This window comes from Carcharodon carcharias, chromosome 13, assembly GCF_017639515.1.
Source record: "Carcharodon carcharias isolate sCarCar2 chromosome 13, sCarCar2.pri, whole genome shotgun sequence".
NCBI classification, from domain to species: Eukaryota; Metazoa; Chordata; class Chondrichthyes; order Lamniformes; family Lamnidae; genus Carcharodon; species Carcharodon carcharias.
In genome coordinates, this window is record NC_054479.1 from 73,681,188 (window position 1) to 73,702,733 (window position 21,546).

General features: G+C 42.6%; 1 protein-coding gene across 1 annotated transcript in view; it reads right to left on the bottom strand.

Moving 5' to 3' along the window:
* Positions 1–21,546, bottom strand: part of LOC121285708 (breakpoint cluster region protein-like) — a 596,997-nt gene that overhangs the window by 47,146 nt on the left and 528,305 nt on the right. The window contains exon 18 of the mRNA XM_041202403.1: positions 15,952–16,061. Within this exon, the coding sequence (XP_041058337.1) occupies positions 15,952–16,061 (110 nt within the window). The remainder of the gene's footprint in view (positions 1–15,951; positions 16,062–21,546) is intronic.

Consider the following 21,546-nt stretch of genomic DNA (forward strand, 5'->3'; position numbering starts at 1 on the left):
TTCTCACAACTTACCTTCCCATCTAAGTCAGTGAGATAGATTGTAAATAGCTAAGACCCAAGCACGGATCCTTGTAGCACTCCCACTAGTCATAGTCTTCCAAGCTAAAAGTTACCCAACTATTCCTGCTCTCTTTTTTCTGTTTGTTAACCAATCCTCAATCCATGTTAATATATTTTCCCCACTTTATGAGCCCTAATTGTGTGTTAAAATGTCTCGTGTGACACCTTACCAAATGCTTTTTGAAAATGCATAAGAAAACAAGAAATAAGAGGAGTAGACCACATGGCCCATCGAGCCTGCTCCAGCATTCAATATGATCATGGCTGATCTTGGGTTTCAACTCCATTTTGCTGCCCGCTCCCCATATCCCTTAATTCCCTGAGACACCAAAAATCTCTCTTCATCTAAGTCATTAATATAGATTGTGAACAGCTGAGGCTCCAGCACTGATCCTTGCAGCACTCCACTATTCACTGCCTGCCAACTTGAAAATGCCCCATTTATGCCCAATCTCTGCTTTCTATCTGTTAACCAATCCTCTACCCGCGCTAAAATATTACCCTCAACTCAATGAGCCCTTGTCTTGCCGATTAACCTTTTGGGTGGCACCGGATTGAATGCCTTTTGGTCCCCCTTTATCTACACTACTAGTTACATCTTCAAAATATGTTAATAAATTTGTCAAACAGGATTTCCCTTTACTAAAACCATGTTGACTTGTTCCAATCATTCTATGCTTTCCTAAATGCATCGTTAAGACTTCCTTAGTAATAGATTCCAGCATTTTCCCAACAATTAACGTTAGACCAACTGGCCTGTAGTTCACTGTTTTCTCTCTCCCTTCTTTCTTGAAAAGCGGTCTAATGTTTGCCAACTTCCAATCTGTTGGGACCATTCCTGAATCTAAGGAATTTTGGAAAATCATAGCCAACACATTCACTATCTCTGCAGCTGCTTCCACCACTCTTTTAGTTAGTGTATTCCAGAACAGCTTGCTGAGGAGAAAAATATCCTCACCTTCCCCCTAGTTTTTCTGCCAATTACTTTAAATTTGTGTCCTCTGGTTGCCAATCCTTCTGTTAGTGGAAGCAGTTTCTCCTCATTTACTCTATCAAAAACATAATTTTGAACAGCTCTCCCCAGAATCTAGTCTGCTCTAAGGAAAACAACTTCTTCAAACATTACACATAACTTAAGTCCCTCATCCCTCATACCATTTTTGTACCCTCTTCGAGGCCTTGGGGTTCTTTCTGAAGCGTTTTGTCCAGGAGTGGACACAAACCTACAACTGAGGCCTATCCTGTCATTTCTAAAGGTTTAGCATAACTGTTTTGCTTTTGTACTTTGTGCCTCTATTTATAAAGACAAGGATTTCATATGCTTCTGCAATTTCTCCACTTTATTCTCCTGCAGATGCTGACTGACTGATGCACCTGATCCTCCGTGTGAAACAAGACACCCTCAGCCACCCACTCTGAATTTTCACCTGGGTCTCTGTTTTCAAAATCGGCTGCTAATGAGTCTAAAAACTAGTGCCAGATTTTAATAAAAACTTAAGGACAATAGCATAGAGTTGTTTAACCATTGTTGTTGCACACCTCAGTTGATAAAGTAAAGGGGGTATGATGATAGTATGAATGTCAATGAAGCAACAGGGTTTTATTCAAAGATAGGCTGTAGCAAAGAACATCTACAACTACATGTTGAAAAGCTATTGGTTTAACATTTGAATAAGAAAACAATAATCCTTTAGTTTTAGGTAACTTCTTACTTCATCAAGCCATTATGTAGAAAACAATCTAGCTGTAAAGATAACTGAATTTTCCAGTGGAGTCTCATCAATTATACCAAGCTTCCAACAATTTTAGGTTGTGAGACCTGTTAGTTCAATCACCTTTTCTAACTTCCTGTTCTTTTCCAGCGCTAAATGATGACTCAGACATCTGATTTGTTGCATCTTTCCTAATGTCATCCAATAAAGTCAAATCAATGTATACTTGAAGAACTATTCTATGAAGCAGGAACTTGCTTGATTGCACATCTGGAAACAAGTGCCTAGTGCTCATCTATAACAGAACTATGGGCTTAAGGGGGAGATAGCAGTACAGTGGTTAGGTTACTGGATGGTCTGATGAAAGGTCACAGACCTGAAACATTAAGTCTGTTTCTCTCTCCACAAATGCTGCCTGACTTGCTGAGCATTTCCATCATTTTCCTTTTTATTTTGCCAGGTTGTGGTCATTAGTAATCTATTTAAATTATCTGGCTATATATCAGCAAGACAAATTCACATGCCATTTCACATGCAAAACAATAGAAAAAAGAAATTAACAAAAATGAATGAATTTGATTGGAAATGCTGTTCTTGTAAGTGAGGTGTCAAATTTATCTATTTGTTCCAACGAGCATAAAAGATTCCACAGAACTAGAGTTGCCAACTCTGGTTAGACTATATATTCTGGTTAGACTGGTTTCATCACAGGATCTCCTGCTTGACACTCCCATCCCTATGCTCTGGTTATTGGTCATCCAATATGTCAGTCAACAATGGTGACTAGAATACTCACAATCCACTGCATTCCAGAAACATGGCTTTATTTGAAAGTGCTTGCCAGGGCCAGATTCTATCCTAGGCATACTATATGGCCCTCATGTTTGGTGCATGTCTGGCAATCCCAGGGGGTTGGCAATCATTCATGGCATTTCTGTAGAAAACGGATAATTCTCCTGGTGCCCTGGCAACATTTATCCCTCAACCAATACCAACAAAATAGATTGAAATAAGTGAGCGTGCTACCATGAACCAAGCTGACCTTCATCACTAATACTGAGCAATTCATTTGCAAGTCACAGTTAGCGAGGAATTTTTGTGTGGCTGTTTGTTTTAATGAACTGCTATGCACATAGTTACAATTTAGTTTTAAAACCCAATACAGGTTCAAAAACTCTGCAAAACTATGAACAGTAGAAATCATACTCCAAAGCTTAATATGAAAGTTGATTTCAAATTGTTGAAAACCTATCTTCAATTGTTTTTACTAAACACTTTTCCTCTTTGTGTCAGCCATGGCATAGAGAGTGAATAGCGCTCTTGCCTCTGAGTCACAAGGTTCCATGTTCAAGTTCCACTCCAGAGCTTGAATGCATAAATCCAGGCTGATAGTCCAGTGCAGTACTGAAGGAGTACTGGAGATGCCGTCTTTCAGATAGGACACTAAACTGCCTGGTTTTCAGTGGGTGTGAAAGGGAAGTTATTCACGGTGTCCTGGCTAATATTTATCCTCAAAATCACAAAAAAATTATCTGGCCATTATGAAATTGTTGTTTGTGAAAGCTTGCTGTGCGCAAATTGGCTGCCACGTTTCCTACTTTACGACAGCTACTACACTTCAAAAGTACTTCATTGGCTGTACAGCGCTTAGAGGCCTCTGATGGGTGTGAAAAGTGCTATATAAATCCAAGTCTTTTCTTTCTGTATATGAAAGAATAATTGAATTACAAATGAAATTATAGTGAAGGGACAAGGATTTCAGGACTCATTAACACCTCTCACTTGTCAAGTGGGTTACAGACATCTTAATCTTCACAAACAAAAACAAAAATCGCTGGAAAAGCTCAGCAGAACTCAGGACTTGAAGAGTCATATGGACTCGAAACGTTAACTGTCTTCCTCTCCACAGATGCTGTCAGATCTGCTGAGTTTTTCCAGCAATTTTTGTTTTTGTTTCAGATTTTCAGCATCCTCAGTATTTTGCTTTTATCTTAATCTTCACAAATATGTTTGAAATGAAGTTGCCATAGGCATATGCATGTAAAGCTGACAGTCATGAGAACTGTGCAGGGACAGAGACTTGGACAGCCTACAGCAGGCACCTCAAAGCACTGGAGAAGTGCCACTAGCTTGTGCCTTCACCAAGTCCTCCAATTCTGGTGGCAAGAAAGGTGGTCCAACAGCAGCATCCTCTCCCAAGCCAATATGCCTACCATTGAGAAGCTGATCACTCATAACCAGCATCGGGCAGGTCATGTCATTCGTATGCCTGACACCAGGCTCCTGAAGTAACTGTTCTATTCAGAAGTTGGTTGTGGCAGAAGATGCCCAGGAGGATAACAGAAATACTTTAGGTACATCTTGAAAGCATCCCTGAAGGGGTCAAATATCCCCTCCGAATCATGTGAATCCCTGGTTTGTGACCAACCAAAATGGAGAAAGTCCTTTCAGAAAGGCACCTTAATAATGTATTCTAGCACTTCCCATATTACAAGATGTTCGGCTAACTGCCCTATATTTTCCTGCTTTCTGCCTCCCTCCTTTCTTATATAAAGATGTTACATTAGCTATTTTCCAATCCGCTGGGATTCTTCCAGAATCTAAGGAATTTTGGAAGATTATAACCAATGCATCTACTATCTGTGCCGCCATATCTTTTAAGACCCTGGGATGCAGGTCCTGGGGACTCGTCAGCCTTTAAGTCTAATAGATTTCCTAGCACCAATTTCTGTGAACGTTTTAGTTCCTCCCTGGTCAGCTCTCGATTTTCAAGAATCTTTGGGGAGTTTTTTAAGACCTCTACCATGAAAGCAGACACAAAGTACCAGTTCAACACCTCCAGTATTTCTTTGTTTTCCATTATCAATTCCCCAGACTCACTCTTTAGAGGACCAACACTAGCTTCAGTTAATCTTTTCCTATTTAAGTACTAGTTGAAATTGTTACTATATTTTATGTTACCAGCTAGCTTTCTCTCATACTCTGCTTTCTGCCTCTTTATTATCTTTTTAATAATTCTTTGCTGGTTCTTAAAAATCTGTCCAGTCCTCCAGCCTACCACTAATCTTTGCAGATTTGTACGGTGTATGCTTCAATTTAATACAATCCTTAACTTCCTCAGTTACCAACGGATGATGCACCCTTCTCACAGAGCCCTTCTTTCTCACTGGGATAAATCTTTTCTGAATGTTATTCAATATTCCTTAAAAATCTGCCACTGCACCTCTACTGTCCTACCTTTTAACTTAGTTTCCCAGTTCACCTTTGACAGCTCTGCCTTCATACTCTCATATTTAACTTTATTTAGGTTTAAAACCTTAGTCATGGACCACACTTTTTGCTTTCAAACTGAAAATGAAATTCTATCATGTTGTAATCGCTGTCACCTAGAGGCTCCTTTACCATGAAGTTATTGATTAATCCTGTCTCATTGCATATTACCAGGTCTACGATAGCCTGCTCCCTGATTGGCTTTAAAACGTACAGCTCCAAGAAATTGATCTGAAGACACTATGAATTAATTTTCCAAGCTACACATGCCACTCTGATTCTCACAAACTACATGTAGATTAAAGTTACCCATGATTATTGTGGTACCTTTCTTATATGCCTCATTTATTACTTCCTGTATGCTCTGTCCTACAATGTAACTACTGTTAGGAAGCCTATAAACTACGTCCACAAGTGACCTCTTACCTTTACTATTTCTCATCTCTATTCAAACTGATTCTACATCTTGCTCTTTCAAGCTCAGCACTGAGCTATTGTCATTCTTAATTAACAGAGCTTTTCCTAGCTTCCTGTCATTTTGATATGTGAAATAGTCATCAACATTCAGGTCCCAGCCTTGGTCACCTTTCAACCATGTTTCTGTAATATCTATCAGGTCACACATATTAATCTGTAGCTGTGCTAACAATTTTTCCCTTTTGTTACAAATGTTGTATGCATTCAGATACAGGGCTGCAAGCTCTGTTTTTTCACCATTTTTGCAATCTCCATCCTTATCTGCTGGTGCACTCTTATGACTGTATGTTTTGTCCTTGTCACACTCTGGTAATTGTTACCTTGCTCTATTACTTTGTTGTTTCCCTTTATTAGATTTCCTCACATGATTCCCTTACCCCCACTATTTAGTTTGTAGCCCTCTCTGCTTCCTTAGTTCTACAATTTGCCAGAACATTGGTCCCAGCATGGTTCAAATGTAGACTGTCCCAAATTTTCTCAATACTGGTCTCATTGACCTCAGTGCCAATGCTCCCATGAATCAAAACCCATCTCTCCCACACCAATCTTTGAGCAACACATTCATCTATCTAATCTGATTTACCCTGCACCAATTTGCTTGCGGCTCAGGTAATGATCCTGAGACTATTACCTTTGAGGTTCTGCTTTTCAGTTTAACCCTTTCAATACTATCTCAGCAGAATCTCTGGTGACTACATAGACAAGAATAACTGGATCCACCCCCTCCCACTGCAAGTTCCTTTCCAAGCCAGAGCAGATGTCCCGAACCCTGGCACTCGGCAGGCAACACAGCTGTCTGAAATCTCACACCCAGCTGCACAGAATTGTGTCTAACTATACTATCCCCTACCAACACTACATTCCTACTTACTGCCCCCGCTAAAATGACTTTCAGCATCACAGTGCCCTGGTGGGCTCACCATCCTGCTGCCCCCGCTCTCATCCAAACAAGCTGAAAGAACCTTCCCTGCCTCACTTGCAGTCACATCCTCCTGTCCCTGGCCACTGACTAAATCAGAAGACCCTAGCCTAAGGGGTGTGACCACCTCCTGGTATAAAGTATCCAGGTAACTTTCCCCTTCCCTGATGTATCGCAGTGTCTGCAGCTCAGCCTCCAGCTCCATGTCTTTGAGCCGAAGCTCCTCAAGCTGCAGACACGTTTGTCCTGGATCACACTGGTGTCCTGGAAGCCCTCACAACACATCACAAATATTGAAGGATATTGAAACTCCAGCAGATGCTCCAGCGAGGAACCTGAGAATATATGCTGCTCCTGAACATGGGAGCAATGAGTGCCCAAGCTACTTACTGGCCCCTCAGCAAGGCTCAGAGCCATAGTGCTGCTGAAGACTTGCCAGAATTGATACATGCAGCTTTTCTATGTTAATGAGCCACAGGTACTGATCACAGTGGCTAGCAAAGCCTCATCTCCTTCTTTCTTTTGTCCTTGCAGGAAAAAAAAGGGCTCACAACATCTGAGAAAGGGCAGGAGGAGGAGCTTCTCATCTGCACATTGTCATTGCCATGGAGATCGTTAGGTGGCCCTTCAGGGACAAGTTGGGGAGGAAGAGATAGACATCCATGATGGAGATGGTGAAAGGAGATTGCAATCTGTAGATGAAGTGGGTGTACTGCACTCTTCCATTTGACAGCATGCCAAATGTTTAGCTGCATTGGGAAGCCTCAGCACTGCAGAGGCTTCTGCTCACCAAGGCTAATTCTCATGATTTCTTTTTCAGTTTCCAACGGGTTCTGACATGGAAGGGAAAGGACAGAGTCATGTAATGGCACCGGGGCAAGGGCTGGAAGCAGAGGCATCAGAGCAAGCACTGTCAGATTGTGCAAGCACCAACTCATACACATTCATATTGATGGTTCTTCACCAACAATTAGATAGGGTGGCACTGGATGATGAACATGTCACAAATGAGCAGGAGGCAGCGAGAAAGGCAGAAGCAAATGTGGGCAGACCCCCTTGGAGGATGGAAGACAGGCAGCCAAACTAAGATGGGTACAGATGCAAGGCCTCAGGAGTAATAAGCAAGGCAGCTCTACTTAAACCAGAAGTGAGAGATGTGTTTCCATATCAGAGTTCCTTGAGGCAGTGTCGAGTCCTGGGCCGAGAATGAAGGAGTCCTATCAGCTCAGCTGTGTGATCCTGGCTCAGGGCTTTGAATGCAAGAGCTCCTCCATTGAGACAGTGGCCAACTTCACAGAAAGCCATATGCGGCGGCATTAGGGAGTGGATGCGGGGACAGTGCACTGACATACACAGGATGCACACAAGCTCTGTAGCATTGATCGGTCAGTGGCACTGATGGCAAGTTTGGAATGGATGACAGTTGTGCCCCAGCTGGTGTTACCCTCTAGCTATCCAGAGTGCCATCCAAGGGCTGAGGCAGTCACTGAGGGGAATGAGGGTGCCCCCCCCTCATGGGGTATCATCACTATCATTGACCTCCTTGGCTCCTCTGAGAGATGCACCAGAGCTCAGTGATAGAGGCTGTCCCTGCATTGACAACAGTGCAGCCAACTCCCACTGGCAGCGCCATGATGAGGATGACTGCTACATGCATTCAGGGGTGAGAGTGGCCAATGACAAAAACATCTGAAAATTAATGGCTGAAGGTAAAAAGGTCCGAAAATTTTTTGTAACAAAGGACTCATAATTATAGCACTTTTAAATGATCTGTTGTGAAATGCAAATGCTCCTAGGCCACTTCAAATGAGTGGAGTTATTAGACTTCAAGTGGGTAGAATATTAGTTGTCCCTTTGTTTACCTTCTATTACTGTCAAGACTGTGGACCAATGCTACCAAATCATCAAAGTGACCTCAGCATTCAATGCAGTTGGTGCATGTAATACTGGATGAAGTCCATACCAACAACGGAACATGACCCACTGTATTATGTACATGCAAAGTGAAGCAAAGGACTAAAGCAGAGCTTTGCAAACTATTTTACAATTTGCCCCCATTTTAACTCGCCACCACTTTCTCAAGGGCAGTTAGGAATGGGCAACAAAGGCCATTGAAGCCCACATCTCATGAACTAATATTTATATATTAAAACATTCTTGAAAATTAATGTGACCCCAGACTCCAGCAAAAACAAAACAGCCACAAAGCAGCATAGGGAAATAGTGTTAAAGTTCACGTATTATGGATCAACATATAGAAAATAATGCATCATATAAATAAGAAAATCTGTTTTTAAGGTACTTTATAAAGATGTTAATATTTTATGTACTCATGTAAATTTCAGTCAAGCTCTCCATATTTCCCTGATGACAGAAGATTCAGTGAAGCCCCATCCTTCCCACACCCCACACATTGTAATCAGCTCATCTCCCCCAAACACACAACATACACAATACACACAAAATACAGACACACACTTTTCCCAATTTGCCTCCTCCCACACTCAATCAGCAGCCCCTCTTTCCAAACTCATTCTCCTCACTCACTCATGCTCTCTCCTGACTCAGCCTCCCACTCATGCCCTTTCTCCCAAACCACCCAGACTCACTCACTCAACTCTTCCCTCCTTCCCCACCCAGACCTGTTCATTCATCCCATCCTCCTTTTCTACCCAACCTACCACCTGGATTTCTCCACCTTGCCTGGACTCGACCCCTCGCTGTTGCCACCGTCTTTGCGGTTAGTGGGTGGCTGCAGCTCCTCACAGTCTTGCGTCTCTGCTGGGGATCCACACTGTTGGAGAAGGTTGAACCGCTTCCCATGGGGTAAGAGCTCAGGCCCCAAGGGCTCAGATTCCAGCCAGCCAGAGGAAAGCTGCCTCTTCCATCAACGGGCAGTTGGGTAGCACCAGTCCCAAGCATTATCTAGAGGCTACAGGATGTGGCTGAGACCATGGTCACCTGGAATCTTCCACCCCCCTCCCCTACAGGGCTGGAGCCTGAAGCCAAGAGACTCCCACGGCGGAGGTGGTGCCAGGAAGATGGCCCAGTGTACGAAGGTCCTCTGAAGGTTGCACATGGGAGCAGTAGCTACCTCTGCATCTCCCAATCACACAATGTTAGTTCAGAATTGGCCGCTGATTAAAGAGAGAGGGGCTGAGTAACAGGTCCCTCAAGCCAGGTGGAGGTCAGAAAAAAAATTCAAAGGGTGGAATTACATGAGAAAGAAGTTGGAATTCTGCCAAATGACACAAGTTTCTCATCCCTACATAGATCCAGCTGCAAGCAGACACAGGCAAGCAGGCTGCTTCCACAATATCAAGGCCTCAAAGGGCACAACAGTTAGAAGTGGCTGAGAGCAGAGGCCACCACATTGAGTAGAGCACTGAGGGTCCGGACAAGGTAGATAGGGAGAAACTTCTCCCACTCATGAAAGAATCAAGAATGAGAGGGCACAGATTTAAAGTAATTGGCAAAAGAAGCAAAAGCAATATGAGAAAAAACTTTTTCACACAGCAAGTGGTTAAGGACTGGAATGCACTGCCTGAGAGTGTCAATGTGGCAATCACCTTGTTAAAGACAAGTGCTAGCTAAACAGGTGATGGGCATTGATTATCGCTGGGCATTGTTCCTTTTCAAATAACAGTCTAATTTCCCTTTGAATGCCTTGGTTGAACCCGTTTCCACCACACTCTCTGTTAGTCACAATAAGAGGTTGGAGTGGAAGAATGCCCATCAATGCCCATCACCTGCTCAACAAGCACTTTTTTAAGATGATTGCCACATTGACATTCTCAGGCAGTGCATTCCAGGCCTTAACCACTTGCTGTGTGAAAAAGTTTTTTCTGATATTGCTTTTGCTTCTTTTGCCAATTACTTTAAATCTATGCCCTCTCGTTCTTGATTCTTTCACGAGTGGGAGAAGTTTCTCCCTATCTACTTTTTCTGGGCCCTCATCACTTTGAATATCTCTATCATATTTTCTCTCAGCGTTCTTTTCTCCAATGAAAACAATCCTAACTTTTCCAATCTACCTTCGTAACAGAGGTTCCTCTTCCCCCGGAACCATTCTTATGAGTCTTTTCTGCACTCTGTGTTGTAGGTTTGTATATTGTCTCATGAAGAGGTCTGGAGGCTTCTATGGTTGAACAATAACTGTTTATTAATAAAACATAGCTGTATACGTATATACAGGATACAGTCCTAACTAGGTGCCATCTTCTTGCCAACTTCTACCAGACTCAGCATTACAGGCTACAAATCCCATGTGACTCTCTACATCATAATGTGGGAGATACTGTTTCCCCAGTCTCACATTAACTCTTACAGTCCTGAACACCCTAATACTACACTCTCTCCAGTGCCTTCACATCTTTCCTAAGGTGCGGGCCCAGAGCTGGACACAATACTCCAGTTAAGACCGGACTAATGTCTTATACAAATTCAACGTGACCTCCTTGCTCTTGTGTTCTATGCCCCTACTAATGAAGCCTAGGATACTGTGTGCTTAACTGCTCTCTCAGCCTGTCCTACCACCTTTCAAGACACATATATGCCCAGGTCCCTCTGCTCCTGTACTCTTGCTTGCACCCACATACCAGTGTAGGTTGCTTTGTTTAGTTTTAAGATCCTATTCGAACTTAACTAAATCACTTTCAAACTCACTATAAAATTCTATTATAATACAGTCACTCTTCTTTAGAAGCCTCTTTACTATTAGGTTATTAATCCTTTCTCATTGCACAATACTAGATCCAAATACCTGCTCACTCATTTGTTCCTCAACATCTTGATCTAGAAAAGTAACTTGTATACATTCCATGAACTTGAGCTCCACACTATTTCTGCAAATTTTGATAGCCAAATCTATACGAAGATTAAAGCTGCCTACGATTACCGTATGCCCTTTGGTTGCGTGTCTCTCTAATTTCCTGATTGCAACACTGCTCTATGCTGCAGCCTTTTTTTAGGGGGCCTATAAACAACTACCACCAATGTTTTCTGCCCCTTGTTATTTCTTAGCTCTATCCAAACTGATTCTACTTCTTGATTTTCTGAGCGAAGATTCTTACTCTCAGCTGTCTACATCCCATTAGTTATTATAAGGGCTCTCTTTCTTCTTCCTTTTCCATTTTGCCTATCTCTTCTAAAAGAGAAGTAGCCTAGAATATTTAATGCCCAACATTGGTAACTTTGCAAGCATGCTATATTTGTACGATAATTCATCTAATTTGTTGCCAATGCCTTGTGCAATCAGAGATAGCGCGTTTGGTTTTGACTTTTTTTCTAATTTTCCCTGACATCACCTATAATGCTCGATTACTTTTGTTACTCTCTCCAACCTTCCTGACCCATTCTGTTTATTTTTACTTAAAACTCAAGCCTTGACATTTCCCTTTCTGCTTTTGAATTCATCTTTGCCTGGATCCTTTCACCACTCCCCATCTTTATTAGTTTAAAGCCACTTCTACAGACCTAGTTCTTTGGTTCACAAGGACAATGGACTCAGCCTGGATTAAATGGAGCCCATCCCAGTGGGCGCTCTCTTTCCCTAGTACTGGCAGCAGTAACCCAAGAAGCAAAACCCTGCCTCCCAAACTACTCTTTCAACCACGCATTTAACCTTCTAACTTGTTTATCCCTATGCCAATTGTTGCATGGTTCAGGTAGCAACCCAGAGCAGTTCTACTTTTAAATTGAACCATATCTCCTCAACTTTCCCAGAATATCATTCTTAGCTGGTTTCTATGTGGACCGCAGCAACTGGATTCTCTCTCTGCACTCTAAGTTCTTCTCCAGCTGGATATGGGATGTGTGGTTCTCTTGGAGGTTGGAGGGCTTTTAGGGTCAGTCGGAAACCTTCGGACATGCATGTAGCTTTGAGCCGAAAGTGATTACTCTGGGTCTGGGAACAACATTGCATTACTTTCATTTTATGTTGTAATTTAATATAAAACTATAGAACAGTTATGTTCTACTGTGGGGTTGCTTTGCTTGTGAACCGGTTGCATGCTTATCTGTCAGCGGGTGAGTTGATAACAATATATTCCAGATGAAGAGATCAATATGAGGTGAAGCACATGCTATTTATTTACACAGATAACAGGGCACTAACATGATATGTGCTTCTCCAACCAAACCCTACTCTAACATTAACATTGTAGCCCGTGCTACACAGCTATTAGGTCACACAGTCACTTGGTCAATCTGCTTACATTCTCTTAAAGGTGTATTGCACCTCAGATTACCACATCCTCCCCCTTTACTTGAAAGGACATTTTACAATATTTTAACTATTTACATAAATAACTATTTACAAATTTAGTCTCTCAGGAGACTTTTTCCAAACGTGTTGATCGTTGTCGTTCCACAACTTTGGCTGGTTTAACTGAGGCCTCTCAGGAGTTCTGTCCACTAGGCTCCCCAGTAGGAATCTGTAAGTTTGCCTATTCGACTCTCAGGCTCAATGGATCCTTCCAAAGCAAGGGGAGTTCCTTCTGCCAGTGGTGTAGACTCCAGCAGGAATGTTTTCACCCTATTTCAGGCCCCATCGCATGCACTCCTGCTGCTCCTCCCCTCCAAGTTCAAGAATATGAAGGGCAACTGTTAGGTAGGTTCTGAGAATCAGGATGTTGGGCAAGGCTAAATTCAACACGGAATGATCAGCTGCCTGTCGTGTAAAGAAAAAATTCCAGGGCCTTGTTAGTAATTCCGCCTTTTCTTTCTGTGTGTCTTCTTTTGATAGGTTTTCTTCTTGGCAGCACTAACTTTAATCTTGGCTTTCTTTTCAATTTCCCTATTGGCCAGACTAGGCTCAGGTATGAGCTCAACTTGATTGAACTCAGTGGTTGAGTCTTCCAGAATTTCCTCATGTCAGCTCCTTTGAAAACTCAGGGGTCTCTATTTTTAAAACTTCTTGGCTTCCATGTAGCTGGTTCTTCAGCTCTTCCAGTTCTTTTTTATATTTGTTAGTTGTTTCCTGGAGAATTAAGTATTGTTGTGCATTCTTGGCTAATTGATTCTTCATCTCAGCCAGAGATGTGCTGAATTCTTTCTGTTCTTCGTCATACCTTTTTAGTGGTACAAATTGGGATGAGGGAATCCTGCAATATGCGAAAGTCCTTCAGCAAGTTTTCTTTTTGGAGGTTACTGACTTCAACGCAAACTCTCCTGAAGCATCAGCTCTAAGAATTCCTTTTGTTGAGTCTTTACATGCCCCTTTTTCCAAACATATCCTGCTTCTGACTGAGATCTCAGTAATTCCTCAAGATTGATCTTCTTAACCAGTTTCTTCCAAGGAGACTCGGTCCTCTGCTTGTTATCACCATTAGGGGTAGGTTAGCAGACTGGCTTCTATATTGTACTGGAACCTTGCATATACCTCTTACTTGTATGTCTTCACCAGTATATGTTTTTAATCTAGCATCTGAGTTTTCCAGCTCTAGTGAGTGGCTTCCTCCATTCAGATACTTAAACGTGTGTTCCCCTATGATTGTCGTGCATGTCCCTGCATCCACCTCCATTTGGATGGATTTTTCGTCACAAAGATTGGCTCTGTTTTACCCATTTTTAAGCTGTGCAGTGAGTAAATATCTGACTCTGTTTCTTCTGGTTCCTCCATTGTATGAATTTCACGACTTCTGCCCTTTAGTTTGAATATTTGTCTCAATCTGTCTTTGCAATATCGGATGATATGCCAATTGCGATGGCAGTAGAAACACTCGGTTCTTTGTAATTGTCGTTTGTTTGCAGGCTGTCTGGTTCCATTTCTGCCAATATTAATGTGGGTTTTATCCTTTAAACCATTGCTTTTTGCTGGTCTGATAATGGTGGCTGTTTCCTGCCTCTCTGCGGAGCCCTCTGCTTCCGCGCCATTCCTAACCAGTGCCTCCTTTCTGATGTGAAGGACGGTGCCATTTTGTGCTCCCTTGATTGCTTCGGAACTCCTGACTGTGCTTTCCATTGCAAGTGCCAACTCCAGCGGCTTGCTGCAGTCTAAATTTGTTTCTGACAACAAACTTTTGCATGGCGTCTTCATTAATGGTCCCTTAACATGTCATTAATCGCGGTCCCGAACTCACAGTGCTTTGTCAGTTATTTCAAGGCTGCTACATTGCAAGTGACTGTCTCTCCAGGGGTACGACACCTCAAATTAAATTTAAAAAGCTGCGTTGTTACCGAGGGTTTCGGCTGAAAGTGGCTTTTCACAAGATTCACCAACTCATCAAAGCCCTTGGAATCTGGGGCGTTGAATGCCGCTCGACTAAGAATTATGCCACATGTCGATAAAAGGATTATCCGCCTCTTCTCCTCCCCCAATATGTCGTTGGCCAAAAGGAAAAATGCGAGTCATTCAATATAATCTGACCAGTCATCGGTGGTCTGATCAAACGGTTTGATGTGACCAAATTGTGGCATATTGGAGGGAGATAGCTTTGACAACTATGGTGAGCGCTGTACTTACAATCGGCCTGCAAGACACGGCTGATACACTTCAGTTGAGTTTTCGCAGCTTTTCTTGGTGTCGTCGACTGGTTGTGTTTTTCTTCGTTGCCAGTTATTATGTTCTACTGTGGGGTTGCTTGGCTTGCAAACCGGTTGCATGTTTAACTGTCAGCAGGTGAGTTGATAACAATATACTGCAGACGCAGAGACCAATATAAAGTGAAGCGCATGCTATTTATTTACACAGACAACAGAGCGCTAACATGACATGCGCTTCTCTAACTAGACTATTTTAGACTAACATTAACATTGTAGCCCGTGCTACACAGCTATTGGGTCACACAGTCACGTGGTCAATCTGCTCACATTCTCTTAAAAGGTGTATTGCACCTCAGATTACCACACTAATATTGTTATTTGTCAACTTAGTAAAGCATGTTGTTACAAATACTACTTGTGCATCAATCGTGAGCAGAACTGTTGTCACCAGACTAACAATCCTTTGTTTCAATGTTGAACAAGGAGGAAATCGGCCAACATTCTGCTCACAGCTCCAGTAAATTGATGTACCAGTACTTACACCTTACATTCATCCTTGCATGGACTGAAATGTCTGACCACATAAACCCGAGATGATAGTTCAAGATTCTCCCCTTTTGAGCTGCTGCTGGATAAAATTCTTGTCCCCCCTCCCCATATTCCTTCTTCTGATCTCCACCAAGTGGTCATTCTCCATAGGTGAACCCAAACATTAAGTTGTTCAATTAGAGGGCATCACAGCCATTCTCTGCCCAGTTCTCACCTGATGGCCAAACATAAACTCTCCAGCATGGGTCATTAAATGGTGATGAGTGAGCACTCTGGTTGAATTTTCTTCTCCTTAAATTGGGGCACGGAGGTCAATTGTAGCACCTCTGCTGAAAACAGCTAACAGCACAGAGCAAGGATTGAACATACAACCTTGTGATGTAAGGCTTACAGTACAGTTATTCATTAAATCATCAGGTATCAGCAGTTTTGTAATTTTGCACAGCAGAAGAATATCGACAGGAGACGGCTTACTTACTTGGTGACTATTGCAATCTTTACACCAAAGACTCCCGTCTGTTTCCGAGATGGCATTCGTTTCAAGCTGAACTCACGGCTGGTGAACTTCATCGATAACTTCACCTCAATCTAGGAAAGAAAAAAAATTGAATCTAAAAACTAGCAGAGGATCTTAAAAGTGACATTGCAGAATAACTGTAAGAAAATGCAAGTTCATTAAACAATCTAAGCTGTTTCAAGACTTTTAGATTTATAGAGTTAACAATCTAGTACTGTAGTACAATGCAGTTAGACACTGCCATTTCTTCTCCATTATCTGGGTTTAAATTTAGCCAAGCAGAGATGAAAGGAGACACAAGTCTATCACAGTGCTGGCTGGCTGCAGGGGCCTAAGTGAAGGCAGTTTGAGAAATTTCAATCCTGTTCCCAGTATGCAAATGTTTTGATCCAAAGTATCTGTAATTTGGCACCAACCTGCAATCTTAGGAAAACTAATATCTGGTATTTGAAATAGAATGATATACAGGCATAAACAGAGTGTTTATCTAAATGGAGAAACAGCCTTATCTGCAGCTATCAAATCAACAATGGCCTGAATTTAGGAGCACTGAATGCTGATATTAACCATTAATAATTGTGGTGTGCAGAGATTTGGTTTTCTAAGATTAAACCTAGAAACTTGGAGGTCTGTATGGCTCAGCACCATGCCGCATGATGTACTGACTCAAGTAGGACTACCAGTCCTCAAGGGTTGTCCAGAGTCTCCAGGACATTGCTCCTGGCAACCCAGGAGAAAAAAAATCTGGGGGCCATTAAAAAAAGAACACTTACGTTTATTATTTCTAAAAATATTGTAGATGAGTGGAAAAGGTTGTTTTACTGATAGTCAAGAACCATCCAATTGGGTCATGAAGAGTCTGCTCACTTTCCAATTGGTGTTAGAGGCAGTGTGTTGTAAAGATGGGCATGTTGGGTGAGCAATAGTGGGTTTGGGGGGGGGTTGCAGATGGGAAGCCATGTGGTGAAACCCCCAGGAATATATACAAACAGAGCTGACGACGCAACCCCTGGGGAAGTTTTAAATATACAGAGATCAACTGCAAGAAAGAACGGTACACAAGGAAAAGTGAAGGTTAATGCAAAACTGATTGAAAATGCCACTGAAGTTACCTGTTCACCTACAAGTGAACTCAATCAATTTGTTAATGTCAGACCCTGCATTATGCAGTATGACAAGGTCCGGTAATTTTTAAAGTACAAGGCTGAACTGACCACGGCAGGGAGATAGTGACATTGTCATTGGACCAGTAATCCAAAGGCCCAGGCTAATGCTCTGGGACAGGAGTTCCAATCCCACCACAGCAGCTCGTGGAATTTAAATTCAATAAGTAAATTCCACCAAATAATCAAAAAAAAATCCAGAGTGAAAGCTAGTTTCATGGTCATCATTACTGAGACTATCATCGATTGCCATAAAAACCCACCTGGTTCACTATGTCCTTTAGGGAAGGAAATCTGCCATCCTTATCCAGTCTGGCCTACATATGACTCCAGACCCACAGCAACGTGGTTAACTCTTAACTGCCCTCAAATAGTAATTAGGGATGGGTATCAAATGCTGGCATTGCCAGTGATACCCAATTCCCATGAAAGAATAAATAATTATGAAAAAATCATTGTGTATGAAATTGCCGAGAGTGATGCAAGGTAAAAGCAGAATTTAATCAATTGAGTCGGCGTCCTGACAACAGCCGGAAATGCGTGCTGGCTGGCAACAAACATGGGTGGCCAGCAGGAATTCCCCCTTGATTGTAACAACAGCACCTCACTAATAAGCTGCCACCAGAGTTACCATCCTGTGCAGGATGAGTGCCCGACCCCAATTGCTGCAGGTCCAGACAGCCAGCAGCTCAGCAGCATCAACAGGAGCTAAATGGTTTAGATCCAATTGCCATTATAGGAATATGGCTATGTGGTGATCAAGGTTGGGAAATAAATATTCCAGTATACAAAATATTTTGAAAAGACAGGCAGAATGGCAAAGGAGGAGTAGCTCTGATGGTAAAGGATGACATAGGACATTAGTGAGAAAGGATCTTGGCTCAGAATATCAGGAAGTAGAATCATTAGGGGTGCAGATTAGGAGTAGCAACTGCCAGAAAATGATGGTGAAAGTAGTTTATAGGGCTCCTAACAGTAGTTATACTGTTGGACAGAGCATTATTGGAGCATGTAACAAAGGCAATGTAATAAATGTAGGGGACTTTTATCTTTATATAGACTGGACCAACCAAATTGGCAAAGATGGTCTAGAACGTGATGTCATACAATGCTTTTGTAGCAGTTTCCTGGAGCAATACGTTGTAGAACCAATTAGGGATAAAGCTATTTTAGATCTAGTATTGTGTAATGAGGCAGGGTTAATTAGTAATCTCATAGCAAAAGATCTGTTGGGAGGAGAGAGTGAGAGGACAACTCTGGGATAGGCAGTCAGCAGCACCTAAAGGAGAGAGCGAGAGGAGAACTCTGGGACAAGCAGTCAGCAGCACCTAGAGGAGTTGAAAAGGAGTGCGAGAGGAGCCGGAAGTTTAAGAGATGCGCGAGAGGAGTCAGGAGTTGAAGAGGAGCGTGAGAGGAGTCAGGAGTTGAAGAGGAGCTGGGAGAGCAGGGGTGACTGAGGGAGTTCGGTGAGGAGGGAACGAGGTAATCCGTTGAGTACCGTAATTATGACCGGGTAAGCATTGACTACTTTTATTACTTATAGTTTTTAAGGTCTTATTTTGTGGTTCATCATTTGTAGGGGCTATATTCTGTAGCAACAAGGAGCAGGGAAGAAGGGCCCGAGAGTAATTTATATTAAGTATTTTCCAAAAGGTTTAATTTAATTTAAAGGGGTAAGTCATGACAGGAGAGCTCAAAGCTGTGGCGTGCTCCCCCTGCTCAATGTGGAAAGCCGGGCACATTTCCAGTACTCGGGGCCAGCATGTGTGTGGGAAATTTCTCCAGCTGCAGCTCCTGGAACCCCTGGTTTTGGAGCTGAAGAGGCGGCTAGGGACACTGTGGAGCATCCGCGAGGTGGAGAGTATCGTGGATAGCACGTACAGAGAGCTGGTCACACCGTAGGCTAAGAGTCCACAGGCAGGAAGGGAATGGGTGACCACCAGACAAAGCAAGAGGACAAGACAGGCAGTGCAGGAATCTCCTGTGGCTATTCCCCTGCAAAAACAAATATACTGCTTTGGATACTGTTGGGGGGAATGGCCTCTCAGGCGAAAGCAGCAACAGTCAAATTTGTTGCACCATGGTTGGTTCTGCTGCACTGGGGAGGAGTAAAAAGTGTGGGAATGCAATAGTTATAGGGGATTCAATTGTAAGGGGAATAGACAGGCCGCAAACGAGACTCCAGGATGGTATGTTGCCTCCTTGGTGCTAGGGTCAACGATGTCTCAGAGCAGCTAGAGGACATTCTGAAGAGGGAGGGTGAACAATCAGTGGTCGTGGTACACATTGGTACAAACGACATAGGTAAAAAAAGGGATGAGTTCCTAAAAACAGAATATAGGGAGTTAGGAAGTAAGTTGAAAAGTAGGAGCTCAAAGGTAGTGATCTCAGGATTACTACCAGTGCCATGTGCCAGTCAGAGTAGAAGTAGCAGGATATATTGGATGAATACATGGCTGAGGAGATGGTGTGAAGGGGAGGGTTTCAGATTCCTGGGGCATTGGAACCAGTACTGGAGGAGGTGGGACCAGTACAAACTGGACGGGTTATACTGATGTCCTAGGAGGTACATTTGCTAGAGTGGTTGGGGAGGGTTTAAACTGAAATGGCAAGGGGATGGGAAGCTATGCAAGAAGACAGAGGAAAGGGAATCAAAGACAAAAACAAAAGACAGAAAGTGGAATAAGAAAAGTGATAGAGAAATCAAGGGCAAGAATCAAACAGGGCCTCAGTGACAAATAGTGGGAACGGGACAAGTAATGTTAAAAAGACAAAGCCTTAAGGTTTTGTGCCTTAACGTGAGGAACATCTTCAATAAAGTGGATGAATTAACCATGCAAATAGATGTAAACAGGTATGATATAATCAGGATTATGGAGACATGGCTGCAGGGTGACTAGGGATGGGAACTGAACATCCAGGGGTATTCAGTATTTAGGAAGGACAGACAAAAAGGAAAAGGTGGTGGAGTTGCATTGCTGGTTAAAGAGGAAATTAATGCAATAGTGAGGAAAGGTATTAGCTCCGATGATGTGGAATCTGTATGGGTAGAGCTGAGAAACACTAAGAGGCAAAAAAAGGTTAGTGGGGGTTGTATATAGACCCCCAAACTGTAGTGGTGATGTTGGGAATGGCATTAAACAGGAAATTGGAGACGCACGTAATAAAGGAACATCTGTATTTATGGGTGACTTTAATCTGCATATAGATTGGGCAAATCAAATTAGTAACAATACCGTAGAGGAGGAATTCCTGGAGTCTAAATGGGATGTTTTTCTGGACCGATACATTGAGGAACCAACGAGAGAACAAGCCATCCTTGACTGGCTATTGTGTAATGAGAAAAGAATAATTGGCAATCCAGTTGTGCGAGGCCCCTTGGGGATGAGCAACCATAATGTGATAGAATTCTTCATCAAGATGGAGAGTGACATAGTTGATTCTGAGACTTGGGTCCTGAATCTTAATAAAGGAAACTACGATGGTATGGGGTGCGAGTTGGCTATGATGGATTGGGAAACGTTACTTAAAGGGATGACGGTGGACAGGCAATGGCAAACATTCAAAGAGTGCATGGGTGAACTGCAACAATTGTTTATTCCTGTCTGGCGCATAAGTAAAACAGGAAAGATGGCCAAACCATGGCTTATAAGGGAAAATGGACATTGTATTAGATGCAAGGAAGAGGCATACAAATTGGCCAGAAAAAACAACAGACCTGAGGATTGGGAGCGGTTTAGAATTCAGCAAAGGAGGACCAAGGGATTGATTAAGAAGAGGAAAATAGAGTACGAGAGTAAGCTTGCAGGGAACATGAAAACTGACTGTAAAAGTTTCTATAGTTATGTAAGAGAAAAAGATTGGTGAAGACAATTGTAGGTCCCCTACAGTCAGAAACAGGGGAATTTATAATGGGGAACAAAGAAATGGCTGACCAACTAAATACATACTTTGGTTCTGTCTTCACAAAGACAGGACACTAGTAACATACCAGAAATGTTGGGGAACACAGGGTTTAGTGACAGGGAGGAACTGAAAGAAATCAGTATTAGTAGGGAAATGGTGTTGGGGAAATTAATGGGATTGAAGGCCGATAAATCTCCGGGGCCTGATAATCTACATCCCAGAGTACCTAGAAATAGTGGACGCATTGGTGGTCATCTTCCGAGATTCTATAAGACTCTGGAACAGTTCCTACAGATTGGAGGGTAGCTAATGTAACCCCACTATTTAAAAGGGAGACAGAGAGAAACCAGGGAATTATAGACCAGTCAGCCTGACGTCGGTAGTGGGGAGAATTCTAGAGCCCATTATAAAAGATTTAATCGCTAGGCACATGGAAAACAGTGGCAGAATCAGACAGAGTTAGCATGGATTTATGAAAGGGAAATCA